This window comes from Scyliorhinus canicula, chromosome 20, assembly GCF_902713615.1.
Source record: "Scyliorhinus canicula chromosome 20, sScyCan1.1, whole genome shotgun sequence".
Taxonomy (NCBI): domain Eukaryota; kingdom Metazoa; phylum Chordata; class Chondrichthyes; order Carcharhiniformes; family Scyliorhinidae; genus Scyliorhinus; species Scyliorhinus canicula.
Genome location: NC_052165.1, coordinates 27,469,440 through 27,490,762, shown reverse-complemented (window position 1 = coordinate 27,490,762; position 21,323 = coordinate 27,469,440). Strand labels below are relative to the sequence as shown.

The following is a 21,323-nucleotide window of genomic DNA, read 5'->3' as shown; positions in this document are numbered from 1 at the left end:
GCCAGGACATAGTGTCAATGAATCCCTGCCAGTACCCCCTGAGTTTTAGACATGCTCAGAACATGTGGACATGGTTCACTGGTGCTCCCGAACATCTGGCGCACCTGTCCTCCAATCCAAAAAATTTACGCACCCGGGCCACTTTTATGTGGACCCGGTGGACGACCTTGAATTGAATCAGGCTGAGCCTAGCGCATGTTGCGGTCGTGTTTACCCTACTCAACGCCTCTGCCCATAAGCCCTCTTCTATGTCACCTCCAAGATCCTCTTCCCACTTAAGCTTCAGCTCCTCGGTCTGCGTCTCCTCTGTTCCCATAAGTTCTTTATATATATCAGAGACCCTCCCCTCCCCCACCCATCCACTGGACACTACCCTGTCCTGGATCCCCCTATGTGGCAGGCATGGGAAGGATGGAATCTGTCGGTGTAGAATCTGTCGGTGTACTTGCACCTGCAAGTACCTGAACTCATTCCCTCTTGCCAGCCCAAATTTCTCCTCTAGAGCCCTCATGCTCGGGAAGCTTCCTTCCAACAACAGATCCCCCATCCTCTCAATCCCAGCCCTCTGCCATGTTCGGAACCTACCGTCCATATTCCCCAGGGCAAACCGGTGATTGTCGCAGATTGGCGACCAAACCGATGCTCTCACTTCCCCCACGTGCCTTCTCCATTGGCCCCAGATCCGCAAAGTCACCACCACTATAGGGCTGGTGGAGTACCATGCTGGTGGGAGCGGCAGGGGCGCCGTAACCAGGGCCGCCAAGCTGGTGCCTCTGCCCGAAGTGGCCTCCACCCGCCCCGAAACTGACCCCGCATCCACCATCCACTTCCTTATCATAGCTATGTTGGCCGCCCAGCAGTAGTTACTAATGTTTGGCAACGCCAGCCCCCCTTCCCCTCGATTACTCTTGAGCATCAATCTCCTCACCTGCAGGGACTTTCCCATAATCATTTTATTGACCTTCTTGAAAATAGACCACGGAATGAAAATGGGGAGATACTGGAAGACAAACAGGAATCTCGGGAGGATCGTCATTTTAACCGTCTGCACTCTCCCCGCTAGTTTCAGTGGGAGTGCAATCCACCTCCAGAACTCAACCCTCATTTGCACCACCAACTGAGATAAGTACAGCCGGCCCCAGTCCCGCGCCATCTGTATCCCTAAGTATCTAAAACTGTCCCCTACTAACTTGAGCGGCAGTCCCCTCAACCGACCCTCCTGGCCCCTCGCCTGGACTACAAACAACTCACTCTTTGCCATGTTCAGTTTGTACCCCGAGAACCGGCCGAATTCCTTCAGGATTCCCATCCATCCCAGCTACTGAATCCGTGATGTACAAGAGAAGGTCGTCGGCGTACAATGAAACTCTGTGTTTCACCCCTCCCCATACAAGCCCCTTCCAACCCCTAGAAGCTCTCAGGGCAATTGCCAGCGGCTCTATTGCTAGCGCAAACAGCAGTGGGGAGAGGGGACACCCCAGCCTTGTCCCTCAGTACAGTCTAAAATAGTCAGATGTCATCCTATTCGTCCTTACACTAGCCTTTGGAGCCTGGTACAATAGTCTGACCCAGCCGATAAAGCCCTCCCCGAACCCAAATCGTCCCAGCACCTCCCATAGGTAGTCCCACTCAACCCGGTTGAAAGCCTTCTCGGCATCCATTGTCACAACTACATCTATCTCCCTACTCTCCAGGGGCATCATGATCACATTCAGCAGCTTTCTTAGGTTAGCCATCAGCTGCCTACCCTTGACGAACCCGGTTTGATCTTCCATAATGACGTCCGGCACACAGTCCTCAATCCTAGCAGCCAAGAGCTTGGCAGTATTTTAGCATCTCCGTTGATCAGAGAGATCGGCCTATAGGACCCACATGCCTCCGGGTCTTTGTCCCGTTTCAATATCAGGGAGATGGTGGCCTGTGACATCATCGGGGGTAGCACCCCTCTATCTCTTGCCTCATTGAAAACCCTAACCAGCACCGGCCCCACTATCTCAGATAACTTTTTATAAAACTCCACCGGGTACCCATCCGGACACGGACATGGGGCCATCAAGCCCCCCAATATTTCTTCGGTCCTGATTGGGGCCCCCAGCCCGTCTACCAACCCCCTCCCCAGTTTTGGGAAGCTCAGCCCATCTAGAAAGCACCTCATTCCCTCCCGCCCCTGGGGCCGGGGGGGGGGGGGGGGGGGGGGGGTTCCGAGGTGTAAAGCTTGCTACAGAAGTCCCTGAACACCTTGTTCAGTCCTGCCGGATCTATTTTCCAGGTCCTCCACTGTCTCCAGGAGCCTTTTTTGTTGATCCTTTTCTGTTGCAACCCTATATCTGGAGTCAGTGCATGAGTGCCTATGCCTTCAGATCCAGGGCTCAAAAGTACCAAAAAAAAATCGGGGGAAAAGATCCTAAAGTCCGATCGGATCAATAGCCAAGAAATGTGCGACTTACTCCTCCATAGCCGCCACCGGAAGTCGTGTAGAAGATTTGTTTAGACGGGCAGCATGGTCGGCTTGGAGGGCTAAAGGACCTGTTCCTGTGCTGTACTTTTCTTTGTTCTCTACATGCAGGTTCAAGACTTTTGCCAGAAAGGAAATAGAGAGCTTCCTGGTAGAGATGGCCTCCCAATTGCTGGAGGAGGTGCTGACAACAGGGGGACTGGAGAAGGGGTAGTGTCGGCGGTTTACATGGCTATTTTGGAAGAGAAGACACCGCTGGAAGGGATCAAGGTAAAGTGAGAGGAAAAGTTGGAAGAGGGTATGGAGGAGGGGTTCTGTGTACTCCGGAGGGCGAATGCTTCCACCTTGTGTGAGAGGTTGGGGCTGATACAGCTGAAGGTGGGTATATACAGCATACCTCACAAGGGCAAGGATGAGCCAGCTTTTTGAAGGGGATAGAAGACATGTGTGAACGTCCCGGGGGGGGTGCCACAAACCCCCTTCACATGTTTTGGTCCTGTCGAAAGATGGAGGATTACTCGAAGGAGCTTTTTAGGGTAACCTCTGAGGTGGTGCACGTGAAACCTGACCCAGGCCCTGGGAGGCCATATACGGGGTGTTGGACCAGCCAGGGTTGGAAACAGATGCAGAGGCAGATGTCGTAGCCTCCGCCTCATTGATCATCTGAAGGCGGATCCTGTTGGGATGGAGATCAACCTCTCCACTCTGTGCCCTGGCGTGGTGAGGGGACCTGCTGGAATTCTTGACTCTTGAGAAGGTCAAGTTTGAACTGAGGGGAAGGATGGAGGGGTTCTACAATTCATGGCCGTTATTCATTATGTACTTTCGAGAATTGGATTACATCACACATTGGGGCGGGGGAGGGGGACTGCATGTGTTAATGGTGACTATGGGTGATTCGTTTCCACTTTGTTATTTGTTTATGTTAACATGCGGGCTGCTGTTTGGTGGGAGGATGGGATTGTTGATGATATGGGGATTGACATTGCATTCATTACTTATTATTGTTAGTGGGTGTATATTTTGGAGAAAATGTGAAAAAGGAGAATAAAAATATATTTTAAAAAAACATCCTTGTGCACAACCATTATGATGCATATGTAACTTTCTTCCACAATGCAGGCTGACCTCTGATTCCTTGGTCCATCTGTCCAGGAAACCCCCCCACCCCGTGGCACCCACCCATCCTCCAGCCATGGACATGGCCCTGGAGCTTTGTCCCATCCCCTGGGTGTTTGGATGTTCGCTGCTGCATGTGTGGTGTTGCCTCCCGCAGCGTTCAAACACAGTGTCCAAGCATCAAGGTGTGATTAGGATTCTAGGCAATGACTCTCACATGGTACATGGCCCACCCATGATTGCCAATTCCCTATCAGTAATAGCCTTCAGCCGCACGCCAGAGCCCCCGGCAGGAGTTATGGGCGGTTGGGCAGGGACAAGTGTTGCCCTAGGAACGGGTAAACACGATCCAGGGATTGGCATGGTGTTTCCGCGAGCAGCTGTCCCTCCAGTTGGTCCCCCAGCGTCTCCCCCCACACCCTACTATGGCAGTCCACCACTGCGGAGGGTCCCCCACCCCCAGTCGAGGATCCCCCCACCCTCTGCACCCAGAGACCCTTTGCCCCGGAGCAAAGATGGCTACAACGCGGTTTCTAATCAATGCCTCCCTCCCAACAAACTAAACCTTGATGATCACAATTAGCCTATACACATAGTTACAATACAATTTAGATAAAGTCTTATTTTAACATATCAAGTGCTTTCAAGAAAAAGACAAATTTAAAATTAATATTTTTTTATTCCAAATTATTGGTGCTCTTTGGTAAGGACTGAAGTGCGTTCAATAATTACATTTATGATAGATAAAAGTAAAGTATCTATATTGTGGCTTCATTACACATTTTCAAAGAATAAGTACTTATTTAAACATGTTGTATACTCCTAATAGAAAATATCATGCATCAGCCATATATATATTCACCACATAATCGAACTCTAGACTTTACAACAACAGTTTGGATCAAACAAAGTACGCCCATCTGACAAAGTGGTAGGTATGAATATCTGTTTTGCTTAAACCATAAATGCAACCTTTCTGGAGTTAAAACAAAACAATTAATATTTTGGCAAAAATAGAGATCTTTAAATGTCAACTTCATCCTTACCAGAGCTTAAAGCAAAGCGATAAATTGTGGTAGAATTGTTCACCCATTAAATGTACTTCCTTCTCAATACTTTTTAAAAATGTCAAGGTTCTTTTCCAGTTATTGCTTTGGATAGTGAGAAGGGTTTAGCTCAGCATAATATGATTCCTTACCTAAAGAAAACAAGCTATTTCTTCCAAACGTGCAATCTATAACCATCATTTCTGGGAAGAAACAAAATGACTGACTTTTTTTGGCCAACAGGTTTTCACAGCCAAAGACGATAATTTCCTCCTCTTCAGTTCTGATAGACCAGATTAAAAAACACTCAAACTCTCACATTAAAAAAAAAATGGACTTGTAGTAAAAATAATAATGCAAATTCCAGCAAGAACAGAAAACAAGTTCATGAGTCACACAGGGCCGTATCTCCCTCTTTTTTGATTTTAATGGATCTAAATCTAAATGGTGAATGTGTACAATTATGCTATGTTGCCTTAAATAATCTATTATAGGAAGGAAAGAAAAGTGTCCATCAAACAAAACATTGGATCCATTTTTGCAGACAATGATGAACAAAGGCATCAGACATTTGTTACACTTAAACTTTACCATAGACTTTTTAAAATTGTTTTTTGTCCTGTCAGTCAAACATAAAAAAAGTGCCACACCCTCAATGGAGCATCTGCAACTTGTGAACAGGACAATAAGCTGTCTATCTCCTTAACTGGATTAAGGAATTGTTAATGAACCGTGCAGAGTCTGAACCAGGACCTATCTGAACAGTGAATTCAATGTCAAATCATGTACAGAAAGTGGAAGTCATCATCGCATTGAATGGCGCAGCAGATTTGATGGGCTGAATGGCCTATTCTACTCCCATGTATTATGGAGGGAAGGGAATAACAAATTTAGCAAACTAAAAGACACAAAGGAAAATTATGACTGAAAGTTTGAACCATAATTCAAATCTGAACGAACAGATACACGTATAGAAGTAAAATTTCAGTGCCAGAGAGGTTGTTTGACAGTAATTAAGACTTATCATACTTTTAAAATGTTAGTGGCACTGAAAGTGATAAACATTGGCGCTTTCTAGTGAGATTAATGTGTATATATCAGCTAAATACAGCAAAATCATTGTATTTCATGTATTTCAATGGTGAGATTCTAGCATCTAGAGAAGCAATGCTCCTTGATTAAAATCTTCCTCATTTATACAAATATCTAGGAATTTGCTGGAAGATGCTCCCCAATTCATAAATTATTTTAGCCTCACCATTATTTTCAATCACAAAACTTGGCCCAATAATTAAATTTTCTTTCAGTTAAATTGGCACCTTGCAGTACAATTGACAGAAATTCTACAATTCAGCTGTGAAATATGCAATAATGCTCACTTAGTTAGCCAGCCAGTTTATGATGCAGAGCTAGGACAGCAGCCTGGGTTCAATTCCCGTACAGGCTGAGATTATTCCTGAAGGCCCTGCCTTCTCAACCTTGCCCCTCACCGGAGGTGTGGGATCTCAGGTTAAATTACCATTAGTCAGCTCTCCCCCTCAAAGGGGAAAGCAGCTATGGTCACCTGGGACTATGGCGACTTTACCTAATTGCTCTTAATACATCCACATAAATGCAGAAATGCTGAATTGTTGCAGTGCTTTGAAGTCTCACCTTTAAAAGAGATCACCAGTTAAATGTTTAATGGCAATTGAGAGCATCACGGTGATACAAAAAGATGTCCTTTGAGAATTAGATAAGTGATGTGATAACTTACAGGATAATTAGATAATTTTTCAAAATAAATTGGACTGAACGAAACAAATTGATAATTCATCCAAAGTAAGAATCAAAAATTGTACTTTTAGTTAATTATTATCAAAAGCTCATCCTTTGGTCCACAGTTATAATAGAAAATATATTTGACAAAACAATGGTAAGGCAACATTTTCCCATTGTCCTCAACCTGCTTAACTAGCATTTTGCAAAATATTGATCCCTCAGTATTGAAGGTGCATTTCAATGGGAAGAAAATACTTCGAAATTTTAAAATAGCGTGCAGAATTGAAGTACGAAAATACATATCAGGATGCTATTTAACATGAAATCCCAATCAGTCGATAATATTGATAAGCTACTTGCTTTGCGCCTCTATCAATTTGTCTTGATTAACTGTTCGTTACTTATTGTCCAGATGTTATGATCAAAAATGAAATATTACCAGTTCTATGGAAAATACCTATAATTGAGGAGAATAATTATTGACAAAGATTATTGCATTAAAAAATATTAAGTTATAAAGGCAAAACTACTGTGAATATTAATTGGTATAGCTTTTTAACATTCAGGAAAGATATGTACTGAAATCATTGTTTTCCTGCCTGATAAATGTTTCAGATAAAATAATTTCTCGAATTTTTTAATGTGCAAAGCAGTGGTTGCACCTTATTGTACATACTATTAATCGTGAGTGCAAAGAGATGGGCTGAACTGTATAAGCCGTTTAGTGAAGGACAGTGGCTATCAAGTTACCATGGACAAGCAGCCTTTAATACAATAGACTTTTTTTAAAAAAAGAGTATTGAGAAGCTGCCATTACTTTAAATAGGATTAAACCCTATGACTGAAAGAGCAGATACTTAATTGGAATTGCTTTTCATTGTTTTGAGGGGAATCTCCATCATATTCTGATGGATGCCGATTGATTGTATATCACAAGACACGAATAACTGACAAGTTGTTACTTTGTGCCCAAGCACAGCTGCATGCCAAAAGGCAGTCGCCGCGTTCTTTACACTGGATTTCAGATATTTATTGTTCGCCTACATCAGTATCTGATTTACACCAGTTATTAATTTTCCATTGAAAGGTTTGGATTAAGTGTTACACCTTTGGAGAAATGGTTCTTTGCAATAAGTGCACTATTTGTCCGTATAGAATTCCAAAGCCGTTTATATTTTCTTTTGAGGGTAAAAAGTACTGGGGGTGAATTTCCATGGGTGAATTTCCTTGGAGGTTCCTGCTGATATAGTGCTTTTTCAGCAGACAAGTTGTTCAAGACCCTGAAAAAGCTGCACAGTTTATCCATTTTTTTGGGTAAAAATTACAAGAGAAGCTCGAGAAACTCTTCAATATCCATCTCTTTTGTTTTATTCAAGTTTTTGATTTTAAAAACAATTTAAGTTTAATTTAAATCTTGTCCAGTAGTTAAAATATTCTTGTACATTATATAACTGTAAATGAGAGATGATAGTAACTAATTTATTATTTGTACCCCCTCTGCCCAATTTTGATAATTTCTCGTGATTGGCCTTTATGGATCAATTTTAACAGCTCTTGATGGGCGATTATTACTCTGCTTTTTACAAACAATTTTACGTGCTTGGAGTAGTAGTTAAAAAACAAAAATGTTACTGTTTTCATGCAGTTTTGCTTTTCTTTAAGCTTTATCCATAAAGGACAATCTACCCTTTAATTCAGTTTTGCATGCTATTAAGACAGCTGAAAATTAATGAGACACCAGGCAGTTACTGAACTCTTTTGCTGCGGATGTGTCTCAAGATGGACCCAGAGACAGGACTGGTGAGGTTACTCACCCCTGCTGAACATGAATTGATACGAAGATCACGTGTATGGGAGTTGCTTTCCAGTTTGACGAGTTGGCCAGCGAAATGACATATATATATATTTCTAAATCGAATGAAAATACTTCCTAATAAATGTATTTTCCTTCCGAGTATTGTTCTTCTTTAATATCATTTGAAAAAAACTAGCACAATAAGTAGTGGCCGGTGAATGGCTTGACCCCTTCATACCCAAATAGTTTAGAAACACTAGCATTTAGAGAGTCCAGAACTAGGGAGTCAAAATAAGGTGTTGGCCTTTTTAGGATGATGAGAAGCAATTTCATCACTCACAGAGTTGAAAAGCTTTGGAATGTTTTACCCCACATGGCTGTGGATCCTTAGTGCTAGAGTATATTCAAAACTAAGACTGAGATATTCTGGGATACTAAGGGAATCAAGGAATGTGGATACTAAGGGAATTAAGAAATCTAAGGGTAGGGCAGGATAATGGGATTGAGGTAGAAGATTAACCATGATCTTATTGTCAGGGAATGAACTTGAGGAGTTACATGGCTTACTCTTGTTCCTATTTAAGTTCTTAAGACTGTGCATGAACAGGACTGGAAGTTGCAGGCGAAACACTCACCTGGTCTTTAGTGCACTCACCCATTTGCAATTCCAGTGATCGCCTTGTTATACTGAGCTCTGAGTGTTAACTGGGAGCTTGCCATTGCATGGTAGAAAGTCAGATGTGGCTACATATAGCTGTGCAGCAGCTTAAAGGGGCAGCCATTCTGGTTTCTGCATTTCCTACGTTACAAGAGTGACAATATTTCAAAAAGTATATAATTTGCTGCAAAGTGCTTTGGATCATCCTGAGGTATAAAAGGTACCACATGAATTCAAACCTTTCTTTCGCTTTAAGGCGGCAAGTTCACAAAGTCTGGAAGTTAATTTCAGGTGAGACATGGGTGAAGGATCTCTTCCAGCTGAATTTGTGTGAAAATCATAGGCAACTTAACAACTAGAGTGGCAGGAGGGAAGCTATCAATATAAGTGGCATGATATCATCATCTTGTAACCTGGATTTGATGCCAGAAGGTTAAAGACAAGTTTGGTTAAGGCTATACTATTCATTCAATACATTAATGCCTACAATTATCCTTCACCCTTTACACTGCATACTTTCTCTGCTGTGAATGCCATTATTGTGCATGGTACTTTAAAAACTCTGAAACTCTAATCTCCTCCTGGGGAACTGTCCTTTTAGTTGCAAAATCAGGACAAAGAAACCCTTCCATGCAAAATAGCTGGCCACAGACACTATCATACCAGCTGTGGGCTACATGTTGAAAGCTAGGTGGCAGCTTTGCACAATTGCTATCATTTTGATCACAGACTTCTGTTCATACAATGTTTCTATTCTAAAATAATCCAGTTTCATATTCCATGATATTTGAAGTGCCATATCTGTCAAAGCTCTGTAGATATAAGCAGCAAATGACCATTTGTATGGACTGCTGAAACTTGAGCCAACATCACCAGTTACAAGATTCATGGGTCAAATGACAAACTAACTTTAAGACAGTTCATTTGCAGGTTTATGTACAATGTAACTGAAAATATTTGTCTTGGAAATCAAATAATTCAAGAAACTTCCCCCTCCTTTTTTTTAAAATGTAAAATTAAAAATTATACTTTTTATACATCCATGTCTGGAGGTGTCAGGTGGCTTGGATTCTTTATTAGGCTTTTGGAGGTAGCTGCCATTTTGTCTTGCCAGGCTGTAAGACGAGATTCATGCAGAAGCTTCTGTGTCAGATACTTCTCCCGCTTAATTTGCTCTTTAATATGTTTTGGCACGTCAGGAATCCAGTAGGAGACAAGGAAACTCACTGTAAATACAATGTGCTGAAAAATAGTAAAATAAATCTGCTATTAAAGGTTCTGCGTCTATTTCTGCAACTCAAAATTTCCTGCTACATTGCTGATTGGTATATGATAATCCTATGATCATGTCACCACAGGCCCACATAAAATCACATTATAAGCAAGGTAGTTGCTTTCAAACGTAGTTGTTTTTAAACCTGTATTTCCCCATTATTTATTTACTCACTCTACTTCCCTTATTTTTAGTTTCTACTTTTTAAGTTTAAAAAAAAATTATTTTACTTAATACATTTTTGCTTCCAAGTAGGTAGACCCCGACCCACTCAGGCTTGATCTTCTATCCAACCAAGAAATGTTCCCTCCACTTTAAGCATGGTCAAGAGGTCTTAGCCCACATAGCCGCTCTGCTCGCCCCTTTCTCTGACCAATGACAGGAAGAGGAGTGCAGATGATAAATTTTAAAGTGTATGAGCGGCACACACAGAATACAACAAAACAGATAAGAGAACAGAGACAGAAGAAAAGTGTCAGAAAGACTCATATTCTGAGATGACAAGAGGTGGGGTTGATTTTTCAATTAGGCCTGCCAGGTACCATTAGTTGCACAATGAGTGACAGGTTCCATTTTGTCCTTTTTCTCTTCTGTCTCTATCATTTTTCATTTCTCTGCAGATCTTTATTTTGCTCTTTTCCTTCTGCCCTCCCCTTTCTTTCGTCTTTATTTTCCAACTTTTTTTCTTGCCTGTCCATTTCAAGTTCTTGCATACCTTTATTCTGGTCTAGTCTTTTGCCTCTTGCCGCTCTCTCTTCAGTTTCAATGCCATGTTTCTCTCTCGTGTTTCTTTTTTTTAAAAAATCTGCCTCACTCCTGATTAGCTTTGTTGGGGAGAAAGATACACTGAAGCAATCAAAGGAGCTGTTCATCCCATATGCAGAATAACTCCCACAAAGCAAGGTGGCATGTTTTAGAAATAAAACCATTCCTGAGTCACATGGCCCCACTTGAACAATAACAAATTAGGAGCCTGAGTAAGCTAATTGGCCCTTGAGCTTGCCCTGCCTATCGATAAAATCATGGCTGATCTGACTATGGCCGTTACTCGATATTGCTGCCAACCACTGATAAGAATCTACAAGCCTCCACCTTCAAAATATTAAAGTACCCTGCCTCCACAACACTCTGGTGAATCCAAAGATTCACGACCTTCAGAGAAAAAACGTTCTTCTCATCGCCATCATAAATGGGAGAAGATTAATCTTCACCATTGCCATTCTCCCTCCCAATGATTAAAATTACAAATTACTTACCACTCTGACACACTAAAATAATTGGATTTCAAATTCCCAAATTTGTACATTAAATTGGCAAACTTGCAAAATATTGCATCAGCTTATCCACCTTTGGGTGTAATTTTCATTCTTGTAGGAAAGCTAATTATGTAAATTTGTCACATGCATTTCAATGAAAAGCACACACATTTTGTTCACACAATGTTCAAATAACAATATATTAAATTGGCAACTGTGAAAGAAGATGTCAAACAGCACTCAATGTGGGAGAGATCACAGCATTTAATTGACTTTGTCTCAAATGGAATACTGAGAAAAACAAACTGATCCCATTCGTGCAGCTTTCCCACAGTCTGCTTTCGCCTCTGTGCTAACAGAAGCTTATGCTTCATGTTGGTATATTTAAATTATAATTAATGACTATCAAGTGATATTTCATTTTTTATGCATATTTGATCAATGCTTTAGTAACATGCTCCACTACTCATGTGAGATAGTCGGAAGGTAATAACATAATGGTATTGAAACTAGACTATTAATCCAGAGAGCCAGGGTACTACTCTGAGGACCCAGGTTTGAATCCCACCATGGCAGATGGTGAAACCTGAATTGAATAAAAATCTGAAATTAAAAGTTTAATGATGACCATGAAACCATTGTCGATTGTTGTAAAAACCCACCTGGTTCACTAATATCCTTAAGGGAGGGAAATCTGCTGTCCTTACCTGGCCTGGCCTACATCTGACTCCAGACCTACAGCAATGTGGTTGACTGCTAAATGCCCTCTCAAGAGCATTCGGGATGGACAATAATTGCTGGCCCAGAAAGTAATGCCCACATCCCATGAAAGAATAATGATTATTTCATACATTAAGGTCAAACATTATAATTGAAATGTGATGTGTAATAATGGGCAGGATTCTCCGTTGTGAGTCCACCCAACAAGGACAGAGAATTTGGCGCCCAGCCAAGTTTCCATTTACTGCAGTGGGACCAGAGAATCCAGCCAGCGTGAAAGAACGGAGAATCAAATTCAATGTTTTCAAGAACTGACTTGAAGACATGTACATACATGATGCTACCAAGAGATCCTTGGACCTAGAGTACAAAGATTTTTTTTTTTTTTTAAATAGGCAGATCCAAGTATATACGTGATGCTTCACTTACTGACATGAGGCAAAATCAGTCATTTAGCCACAAAGATTACACTTATAAAAATAACCAAATTATACTCCATATAATATACTCACCTCCATAATAATAATAAAGGCTAGCTTGGCAGCCATTACATGCCAGAAATAAAGGCTATGTTCATACTGTAGTGGATGACCAGGTGGATATCGGAGGTCTCGGTACCTAATAGAAAATGAAAACCGGAGCATGACTCTAGGTGCAAGTCATCAAGAAAATGCAGATAATAGTTTTACATGGGAGACACAAACTATCAGGAGAATGCTAATAATAAAAAGTTGCTTAAACAACTTAAATAAATACCCCAATCAAATTGATTTGGGAAACCAAATTATAAACCAAAATTATCCTAACTTTCTTGATTAACTAAGTTTTATTTTAGTCTAGGTCTGCTGAATCTTACATTGCAAGATTATTCTTTGCCAAGATTATGCTAAAGACTATGGACAGTTAATAACAGCAGGGCCTATTGTAAGTTTTGAATAGGTTGTAATCAGACATTTTGTTGCCATATTTACTTCATGTTAACAGTAATAAGAGCCTATGTTCATTGAAAACGGCATTTTTTAATATAAATTAGTAGTCCATGCAAAATAGGTTTATAGTGAACTATATCTCAGATGTCAGCATAATCTTGACAAAACAGAAAATAGGAGCAGGAGATGGACTTTCAGCCCTTCAAGCCTGCTCCATCATTCATTAAGATAATGGCTGATCATCGAACTCAATAGTCTAATCCCGCTTTCCCCCCATATCCTTCGATTCCCTTCTCCTCAAGTGCTATATCTAACCGATTCTTAAAATCATACAATGCTTTGACCTCAATTGCTTTCTGCGGCAACGAATTCCACAGGCTGAGCACTCTCTGGGTGATGGAATTTCTCGGCATCTCAGTCCTAAATGGTCTACCCAGTATTCTCAGACTGTGACTTTTGGTTCTGGACACCCCACCATCGGAAACATCCTTGTTGCATCTACCCTGTCCGGTCCTGTCAGAATTTTATAGGTTTCTATGAGATTCCCCCCATTTACTTCAAAACTCCAGGAAATACAATCCCAACCGACTCAATCTCTCCTCATATATGTCAGCCCTGCAATCCCAGGAATCAACATTCGCTGCACTCCCTCAAGAGCAAGAACATCCTTCTTCAGGTAAGGAGACCAAAACTGCACACAATATTCCGTGTGTGGCCTATTGTTTTCATTATCAAGCGCCTGTATAATTGCAGCAATACATTCCTGCTCCTGTACTTGAATCCTCTCACTCTGAAGGCCAATATGCCATTTGCCATCTGCTGCATCTGCATGCTTACTTTCAGCGACTGGTGTACAAGGATATGCAGGTCTCATTGCACATCCCCCTCTCCCAATCTATAGCCATTGAAAAAAAATCTTGCCTTCCTGTTTTTGCGACAAAGTGGTTAACTTCACATTTATCCAAATTATACTGCATCTACCAATCATTTGCCCATTCAATCAACTTGTCCAAATCACACTTAAAGATCTTTACATCTTCCTCACAGCGAACCCTCCCACCCAGCTTAGGCTCATCTGCAAATCTGGAGATATATTTAGTTCCCTCATCTAAATCATTGTAAATAGTGTGAACATTCATCCATAGGGGATGATAAATCATGTTGGTCAAACTAATTGGAATTTGCTCCTGCCGAATGTCTATTTTCTCTTGTTAATTTGTAAAATTTGCCCTGTATCGTGAGAATAAGTTTGGATGAAAGAAATTTCTTTCAGCCCATCACACTGAAATATTATTAGTGATCTGAATGCCCATTCATTTTTACTAGTTATAGTGCAATGGTTAAATGTTTACTCAATTGAATAAGCTACTGACATTCACTATGTAAGCTCATACATGAAATGACTGCTTCATGCTGGTATTTGTCTTGGTGCGATTTGTAATCATGGGTGCGGAGGAGCAAAGTAAGAACATTGGAAGCAACAATCAGAAAAACTGCACCATACTTTGTTACAGAAACAGTGATTTCCCACGCAGTTTTAGTTATTGTGCCTAACCGTTCGGAGCAATTATTGGTGAAACTGACAACTTGATGTTTTTTTTAAAAAAGCCAGTCTGAAGGTCATGGTGCCAGTTGTGTTGTTAGTTTTGTTAAGAGGCCTGCAGACTTGCATGCTTGAACATGATTCCTTTATAAGTGGATAAAAGCAAATTACTTTGACAAAGAGTCATCGGACTCGAAACATTCGCTCTTTTCTCTCCCTACAGATGCTGTCAGACCTGCTGAGATTTTCCAGCATTTTCTCTTTTGTTTATGAATCCTTTATTGGTAACCCAAAACTATTTATATCTCGTGAGTACTGCTATGCATAGGTGTAGTCTCCTTCCAGACTCATGTGGCACTCTACATCATCCTCTACATCACTGTGGGCGAGAGTTCTCCAGTCCTACATTAAGTCTTACCCTGCTGAACTCCCTTATAGTAGAAGCTTGGTTGTCAGATGTGGTGACTTTATGGTGAAGCCTGCTTTGCTGGGGCCCGAGACTACCTAGTTGCTTCCCACTTCCCTCAAAGATAGAGTAGCCCTTGGGTCCAAAGTAATGCAATTCATCTTTTTAAAAAATTCATTTTAGAGTACCCAATTGTTTTTCCAATTAAGGGGCAATTTAGCGTGGCCAATCCACCTACCCTGCACATCTTTGGGTTGTTAGGGTGAGACCCACTCAGACATGGGGAGAACGTGCAAACTCCACATGGACAGTGAACCTGGGTTGGGTTTGAACCTGGATCCTTGGCGCAGTGAGGCAGCAATGCTAACCACTACGCCACTGTGCTGCTCCATGCAATTCCTCATAAACCCACATTTTTGATTAACTAGTACAACCCATTCCCTGGAGCAGATAACTCTACGAGAGTAGATTACTGTTCATTACCCTGCATTTTGTCCAGCTAAGACTTTATCATCTATAAGGGCTTTGGCCAGAATTCCAGCGACATTCCCCAGATTCCATTACCAGGTTCCGCTGGTTGATTGATTATTAATTGTCTTGGACTGGTACAGTTAAAAATTTAAAACAGGAACTTAACCCAACCTTTGCCCTGTTTAAACAGAGTGGGAATGAGGGGCAATTCACATTTCCAGCAATTTGCAGTGCAAAAATAACACGACCAGAAGACTGAGAAGAATATAATTACGCTGAAGGGCTCGACCAATTTCTGGGCCATTGTTATTTATAGCAACATAACCACTAACCTGCAGGTGGTATCAGTTACATTGTCAAACCAGGAAGGTTCATAAACAGGCCTGCTGAGATTACTGAAGTCAGTGATTCTGAAAACAGAGAGAGTTGTATTGATGTAACCTTGCATAGTTGGGTTGCTGTGTTCTCCGAAGGGCTTCACTGACAGTGCCCAGTAGTAAACAAGTCTGGGAATCATATCAGATGAAAATGCAATGATCAATGCCTATGAACAAAAAAGAAAACGTCAAGTGTCATTATAGATCATCTAGGAAATGAAACAGCCGTGAAAACATAAATGACTTGTCGATCTTTCTTTCAGTAAAATTTTAATTCCGTCATATCAAATATATAGGAATAGATAACTCAGAGCAAGTCACAAATCTGAAACGTAATCTCTAGTTTTATTACGCAAGATTCATGTGGGATATAAACTCAAACAGTCCATTCGGCCAAACAGTCCGTGTTGTGTTCAAATTCCATTCGAGCATCCTCCAACTTTTCTCATCTAAATCTACCATCGTAAGTATTTACTCCCTTACACATTCTCTGGTTTCCCCTTAAATACATTCATACTACTTCCTTTAATCACTCTCTGTGGTAGCAAGTTCCACATTTCAAACGAATATGGAAAGCAAAACTAAAGTATCGTCTGATTTTATGGAATGTGAGTGGCATTGGCAAAGCCAGCATTTGTTGCCCATCCTTTGTTGTCCTGGAGAAGGTGGCAGAGTGAGCTGCCTTCTTGAACCACTGCTATCCATCTGCTGCTGTAGGTATCCCCAGAGTGCTGTTTGGAAGGAGGATTTTTGACCCAGCAACTGCGAAGAAACAGTGACATAGTTTCAAGTTGGGCTGTTGTGCAGCTTGGAAGGGAACTGGCAGGAGTGGTGTTCCCATGCACCTACAACTCTTTTTTGTCTACGTTTTAGAGGTTGCGGGTTTAGGAAGGTGCTGTCAAAGGAGCCTCGGCAAGTTGCTGCAACGCATTTTGTATACGGTACACAATAATGCAATCTGTGCACCAGTAGCAGAGAGAGTGAAAGTTTAAGGTGAGTGGAGCAACTAGGACCATTTTAATGGAGAAGACCTTTTGAGTTTAGTTTTAACTGGAATCCAAACTAGAAGGAGCATAGCAGGGAGAGAGGAACATCTCTTACAACTTTGCTGGAAGGAAAGCCATACAATGGAGTAAGGAGCAAGGAAGCAAGTGCCAGAAATCTAAAAAACAGCCAGTTAAAGAAACTATAGAAATGAAGAGAGGTTTTCAAGAAGTCTGAGGTTTAAAGAACAGTGGAAACCAAAACTAGAACAGCGTAATATTCATTGAAGCAATAGAGTCGAGAAGTAGTTGGCTAGTGAGAATCTAGAAAGATATCTGAATTGATTCTAAGGTTTGTGATATCTTACCACGGACTGTGAAGCAACAAGTGAAATAATTGTGGAGTAATTGGTGACTAGGGAGCGGCACGGTGGTGCAGTGGTTAGCACTGCTGCCTCACGGCATCGAGGACCTGGGTTCAATCCCAGCCCCAGGTCACTGTCCATGTGGTTGTTTGCACATTCTCCCCGTGTCTTTGTGGATCTCACCCCCACAACCCAAAGTTGTGCAGGGTAGGTGGATAGGCCACGCTAAAAATTTCCCCATAATTGGGAAAACATAAATGGGAACTCTAAATATAATAAAAAGTAATTTGAATTTGTGTAAAAGCATACAAGAGAAATGAATATTTGAAAGGAGAGCTGGAATATCCGGAGGACCAGCGTTTGAATACCTGGAGGCAGATCCTTGTTAAAACAGTGGAGAGGAATCCTTGTTTGAAAGGATAGTTGGATCAACTTGTGAGGTGGATTCCTGATGAAAACCATTAATAGAAAGCATTGGTTGGAAGAAGATTTTAAATTCTCTTTTTGAGAACAGAATTTGAAGACAGTCATGCAACAATCATCTGGGGGAAATTTGAAGAGAAATCCACAGAAGATTGTTTGCCACTTGGTTTCAGAGTGCGGTGTTGTCTGACCACAGTCAGCCGGTTGGTTTATAAGGGCTGGTGGCAGGTTTCTCGGCATCAGGAGGCAGCATGTCATTGGCCAACGGTGGAACTTCTGGTCCCGCTGTTGTCAATGGAATATCCTGCTGAATCCACCCCACACCGCCAGGAAACCAGTGGTAGGGGTTCACCATTGGCAGGGCTGGATGGTCCCTCTGTCGAGGTCCCCCATGCGTTTACGGAAAACATTATAGCATATGATAAACTGCAACCTGTGTTATCCTTGAAATCCATGTACATTTGTTAAAATAAGTGGGAGTGAAAGAGTATTGTATTATAGTCAAACTGTGACTCTGTTCCTCCACGTTTTGTAAAAAAGTGAAACACTACAATCTTCTAAGCCAGGGTTCCATTCTGGGACCTTCCCATCCAGTAGGAACACCAACTGGGATCAAATTACTGTACCTAATGTAACATTGGCGATAAGGGGATTTTCACAGTAACTTAATTGCAGTGTTAATGTAAACCTACTTGTGACAATAATAAAAAGATTATTATTAAACTTAATATTTGAATTTGTACTTCCTGGTTAATTAATCTAGGAGGCATGTACTAATGATCCAGAGAGTTCTAGACCCACCAAGGTAGCTGGGGAACTTAAATTCAGTTAATCACATAAATCTCGAATTAAAAACTAGCATCAGTAATTTCACCATTGATCTACTGGATTATTATCAATGTTCATGATGCTACTGGATTGCTGTAAAAACTCAACTACTTCACTAATGTCCTTGAGCAAAGGAAACCTGCCATCTTTACTGGTGTGTAAATTCTATTTATTGAACTTATAGTCCTGTTATAATATAAATGTTTTCTTCTCTGCAGGCAAGCTATGTGAATTATTTCTATCATTTTAAGTGAAACCTGGAAATTAGGGGCACTTAAGGGGCTTACAACAGGTGACCTTTATTTGCGGTGTCCTTATGGTATATCGAAAGCTGTCTATACAATGTAATTTGAGTGTGTATGGTGCAACTTCTCTCTGTTACTGTGCAAGTTATTTAGGACTGTCAATAAGTGTCTGTTTACATTGTTAATGCTGTGAAACATGTATGAATGTTGCTGAGACAGTATTCAGAACAACACAAGTTCTGCATTGCTTCAATTTACTCATTTATTTATAGTTGTACATGCAATGGGGTACTGCTGGCCTTTTCAGTACATTTCACCCCAAATCGGTGTAATCCACACAATCCATTTAAACAAAATAATGTTCCGTGCAAAGTGAATTTCCAGATTATTTGGTGCTGGTTTAAAGAAAACAACCCTACTCAGAAAACTGGCCTTGCCTTAGGAAGAATGAATTAGTACTGGGAATAGGCTGCATGACTGCCTTCTTGCTTTAGATGCCAGGCCAGGCATATGAAGGAAATGGGAACAAAAAAATACTTCCCATAAGAATAAAGTTCAAAACGTGGCAACTGCTTTGACTCTTCCTCTGGTTTTATATCCCTCCTCTTGTACTTTACATCTAGCAAACCAATAAAATAAAATAGACAAAATAGTCACTGCAACAAAGATCCCCGGCATACCATTTGGTGCACAATCCATTCTTCACTTGGCTGTTTAAAAAAATTCTATTTAAAACTCTTCATGCAACTGTGCATAGTTCATTCTTTGTTTATGGTAAAACTATTAGGCAGGAGACATAATGCATTTTGAGCTGCTGTCAATTTCTTACAAGATTCAAAGGCTCGACTCACATTTGTCACAGCAGCAAAAACAGCCACTCCATGTAAGATCGGCAGCCAGGCTCCAATATCTTGTGCCTTGGCTGCCAGAATCCGTCGAAACTGAGTGGTCATTTTCCAACCATCTACTCGTATTTCAATGATGTTATTTATCAGTGCCAGTAGAGGTGCCAGAGGGAATGATGCCACAAAGATGGTGGCAAAACCAAACTGTATAACTGTAAAATGAACAAAAGGTAAAATGAATGCTTCTACTAGCATGAATCAGAAGGAAATGTTCCGACGGTCTAGGTCTCAGCTAAAAGGTTCACGTCGCGTCTGTGTCATGTCACCTCACTTACTTGTTAAACCAGAAAGATCCAAGGTGAAACATTTAAAGGGAGGTTAAAACTATTTGAGAGGGGGTCAGAGAGTATTGCTGTTATAAACAGCGCACTGTGGAAAATCTGTTCTTTTCTGTTCTTACAAATTAATGGATGAAGCATCATTGACTCAAGGCGTGCAGTTTGCCATTATGCACTTCTGCTCTGAATCAGGAGTGCAGAAGCAGAAAATCTTCTCACATTGTTGGGGCCAATGGAACAGACTGTGTAGGTACTGAATAAATAAATTGAGCATTTGAATCACTGAATGAAACACAAAGACAATAATGTTTCTAAATGCTAGCCAATACATAATGAAACACAAGCCAAACTTTCCTGGTGATTTTGAATAGCTAAGATAGGACATCAATAAGCCTAACTGCTTGCCACAGATGGGTAGAATTCATAGACAGAGATGGTGATATGGCCAAGTATATATTAAATCGAGGGTGCAATCTACCTGCCACGTAACGCCTGAATGGGAGCACAGACTGGCCAGTAGATCCTGGGAGAGACCTCCCACTGGCTTTCCGACAGCCAGTACAGCTCACGGGATCTAACCAGATACCATGAGGTGTCACGATGAGAATCTGGCCCACAATGGGCGAGACTAAGCCTCGCTCACCTAAATCGGTTTTAAACCCAGGCATGAATACCTGGGATCTACCGGCCTCCCCAGGGAGACCTGAGCCTGGCGCCGTTCAGTACTGGCCCACATCAATATGGACCAGGCAGAATTGTACCCAGGGGGTCTCTCGGGTCATTGGAGACCCCTGGTCAGGGTGGGGCAGGGTGGCTGCCTGGCCCTTCCCCTTGAATGTGGGCACCTTGGCACAGCCAGGCTGGCATCTTTGCACTGGCACTAAGGTGTCAGGTGGCACTGTAAAGCTATCAGGGGCACTGCCAGGGTGGCACTGCCTGGAGGGCAGTGCCCATGAAAGGAGGATGGGGTATGAACGGTGGGGGATGCAGGGTATGAAGGGGCCTCCGGCGGTTGGGGGGTGTGGGAAAGCCTGAAAAGAGGGGTCCTCAGCGGTCCCATGGAGGGGTGGTAATCACTTGAAGGGGGGGGGGGGGGGGGGAGGTGTTTCCCAGGTGTGGGAGGCGGTGACATTATCTGTGCGTGGCGGGTATGGGGGACGGCCAGGACACTCTTACAAAATGGTGGACCATCTCCGAGGTGCCGGTCTGAGGAGCCCCAGTGATTAAACTAATTCTAGGTTTGGGCTAGCCCGGTGAGAAGTGTGGTAGATACAGCGTGGGGAGGAACTCCCAGCAAAACCCGTCACAAATGACACAGAAACGTTTTCATTATAAAGGGCTGGTTGGGGGGGAGCACCGGGTCTCACTTTATGCAGATGACCTGCTCTTGTATATTTTAGACCCGTTGGAGGGGATGGGGAAGTTATGCGGATCCACAGGGAATTTGGTAATTTTTGGGGGTATAAATTGAACATGGGGAAAAGCAA

General features: G+C 41.9%; 1 protein-coding gene across 4 annotated transcripts in view; it reads right to left on the bottom strand.

Moving 5' to 3' along the window:
* Positions 1 to 4,233: 4,233 nt before the first annotated feature.
* Positions 4,234 to 21,323, bottom strand: part of ano6 (anoctamin 6) — a 177,822-nt gene continuing 160,732 nt past the window's right edge. For all 4 annotated transcript variants that reach the window (XM_038781357.1, XM_038781355.1, XM_038781358.1 and 1 more), the window contains 4 exons: positions 19,505 to 19,710; positions 15,765 to 15,976; positions 12,596 to 12,701; positions 4,234 to 10,076 (listed from right to left, as the gene is read on the bottom strand). In XM_038781357.1, coding sequence (XP_038637285.1) covers positions 9,867 to 10,076; positions 12,596 to 12,701; positions 15,765 to 15,976; positions 19,505 to 19,710 — 734 coding nt within the window. In that variant the 3' untranslated portion in view covers positions 4,234 to 9,866. The remainder of the gene's footprint in view (positions 10,077 to 12,595; positions 12,702 to 15,764; positions 15,977 to 19,504; positions 19,711 to 21,323) is intronic.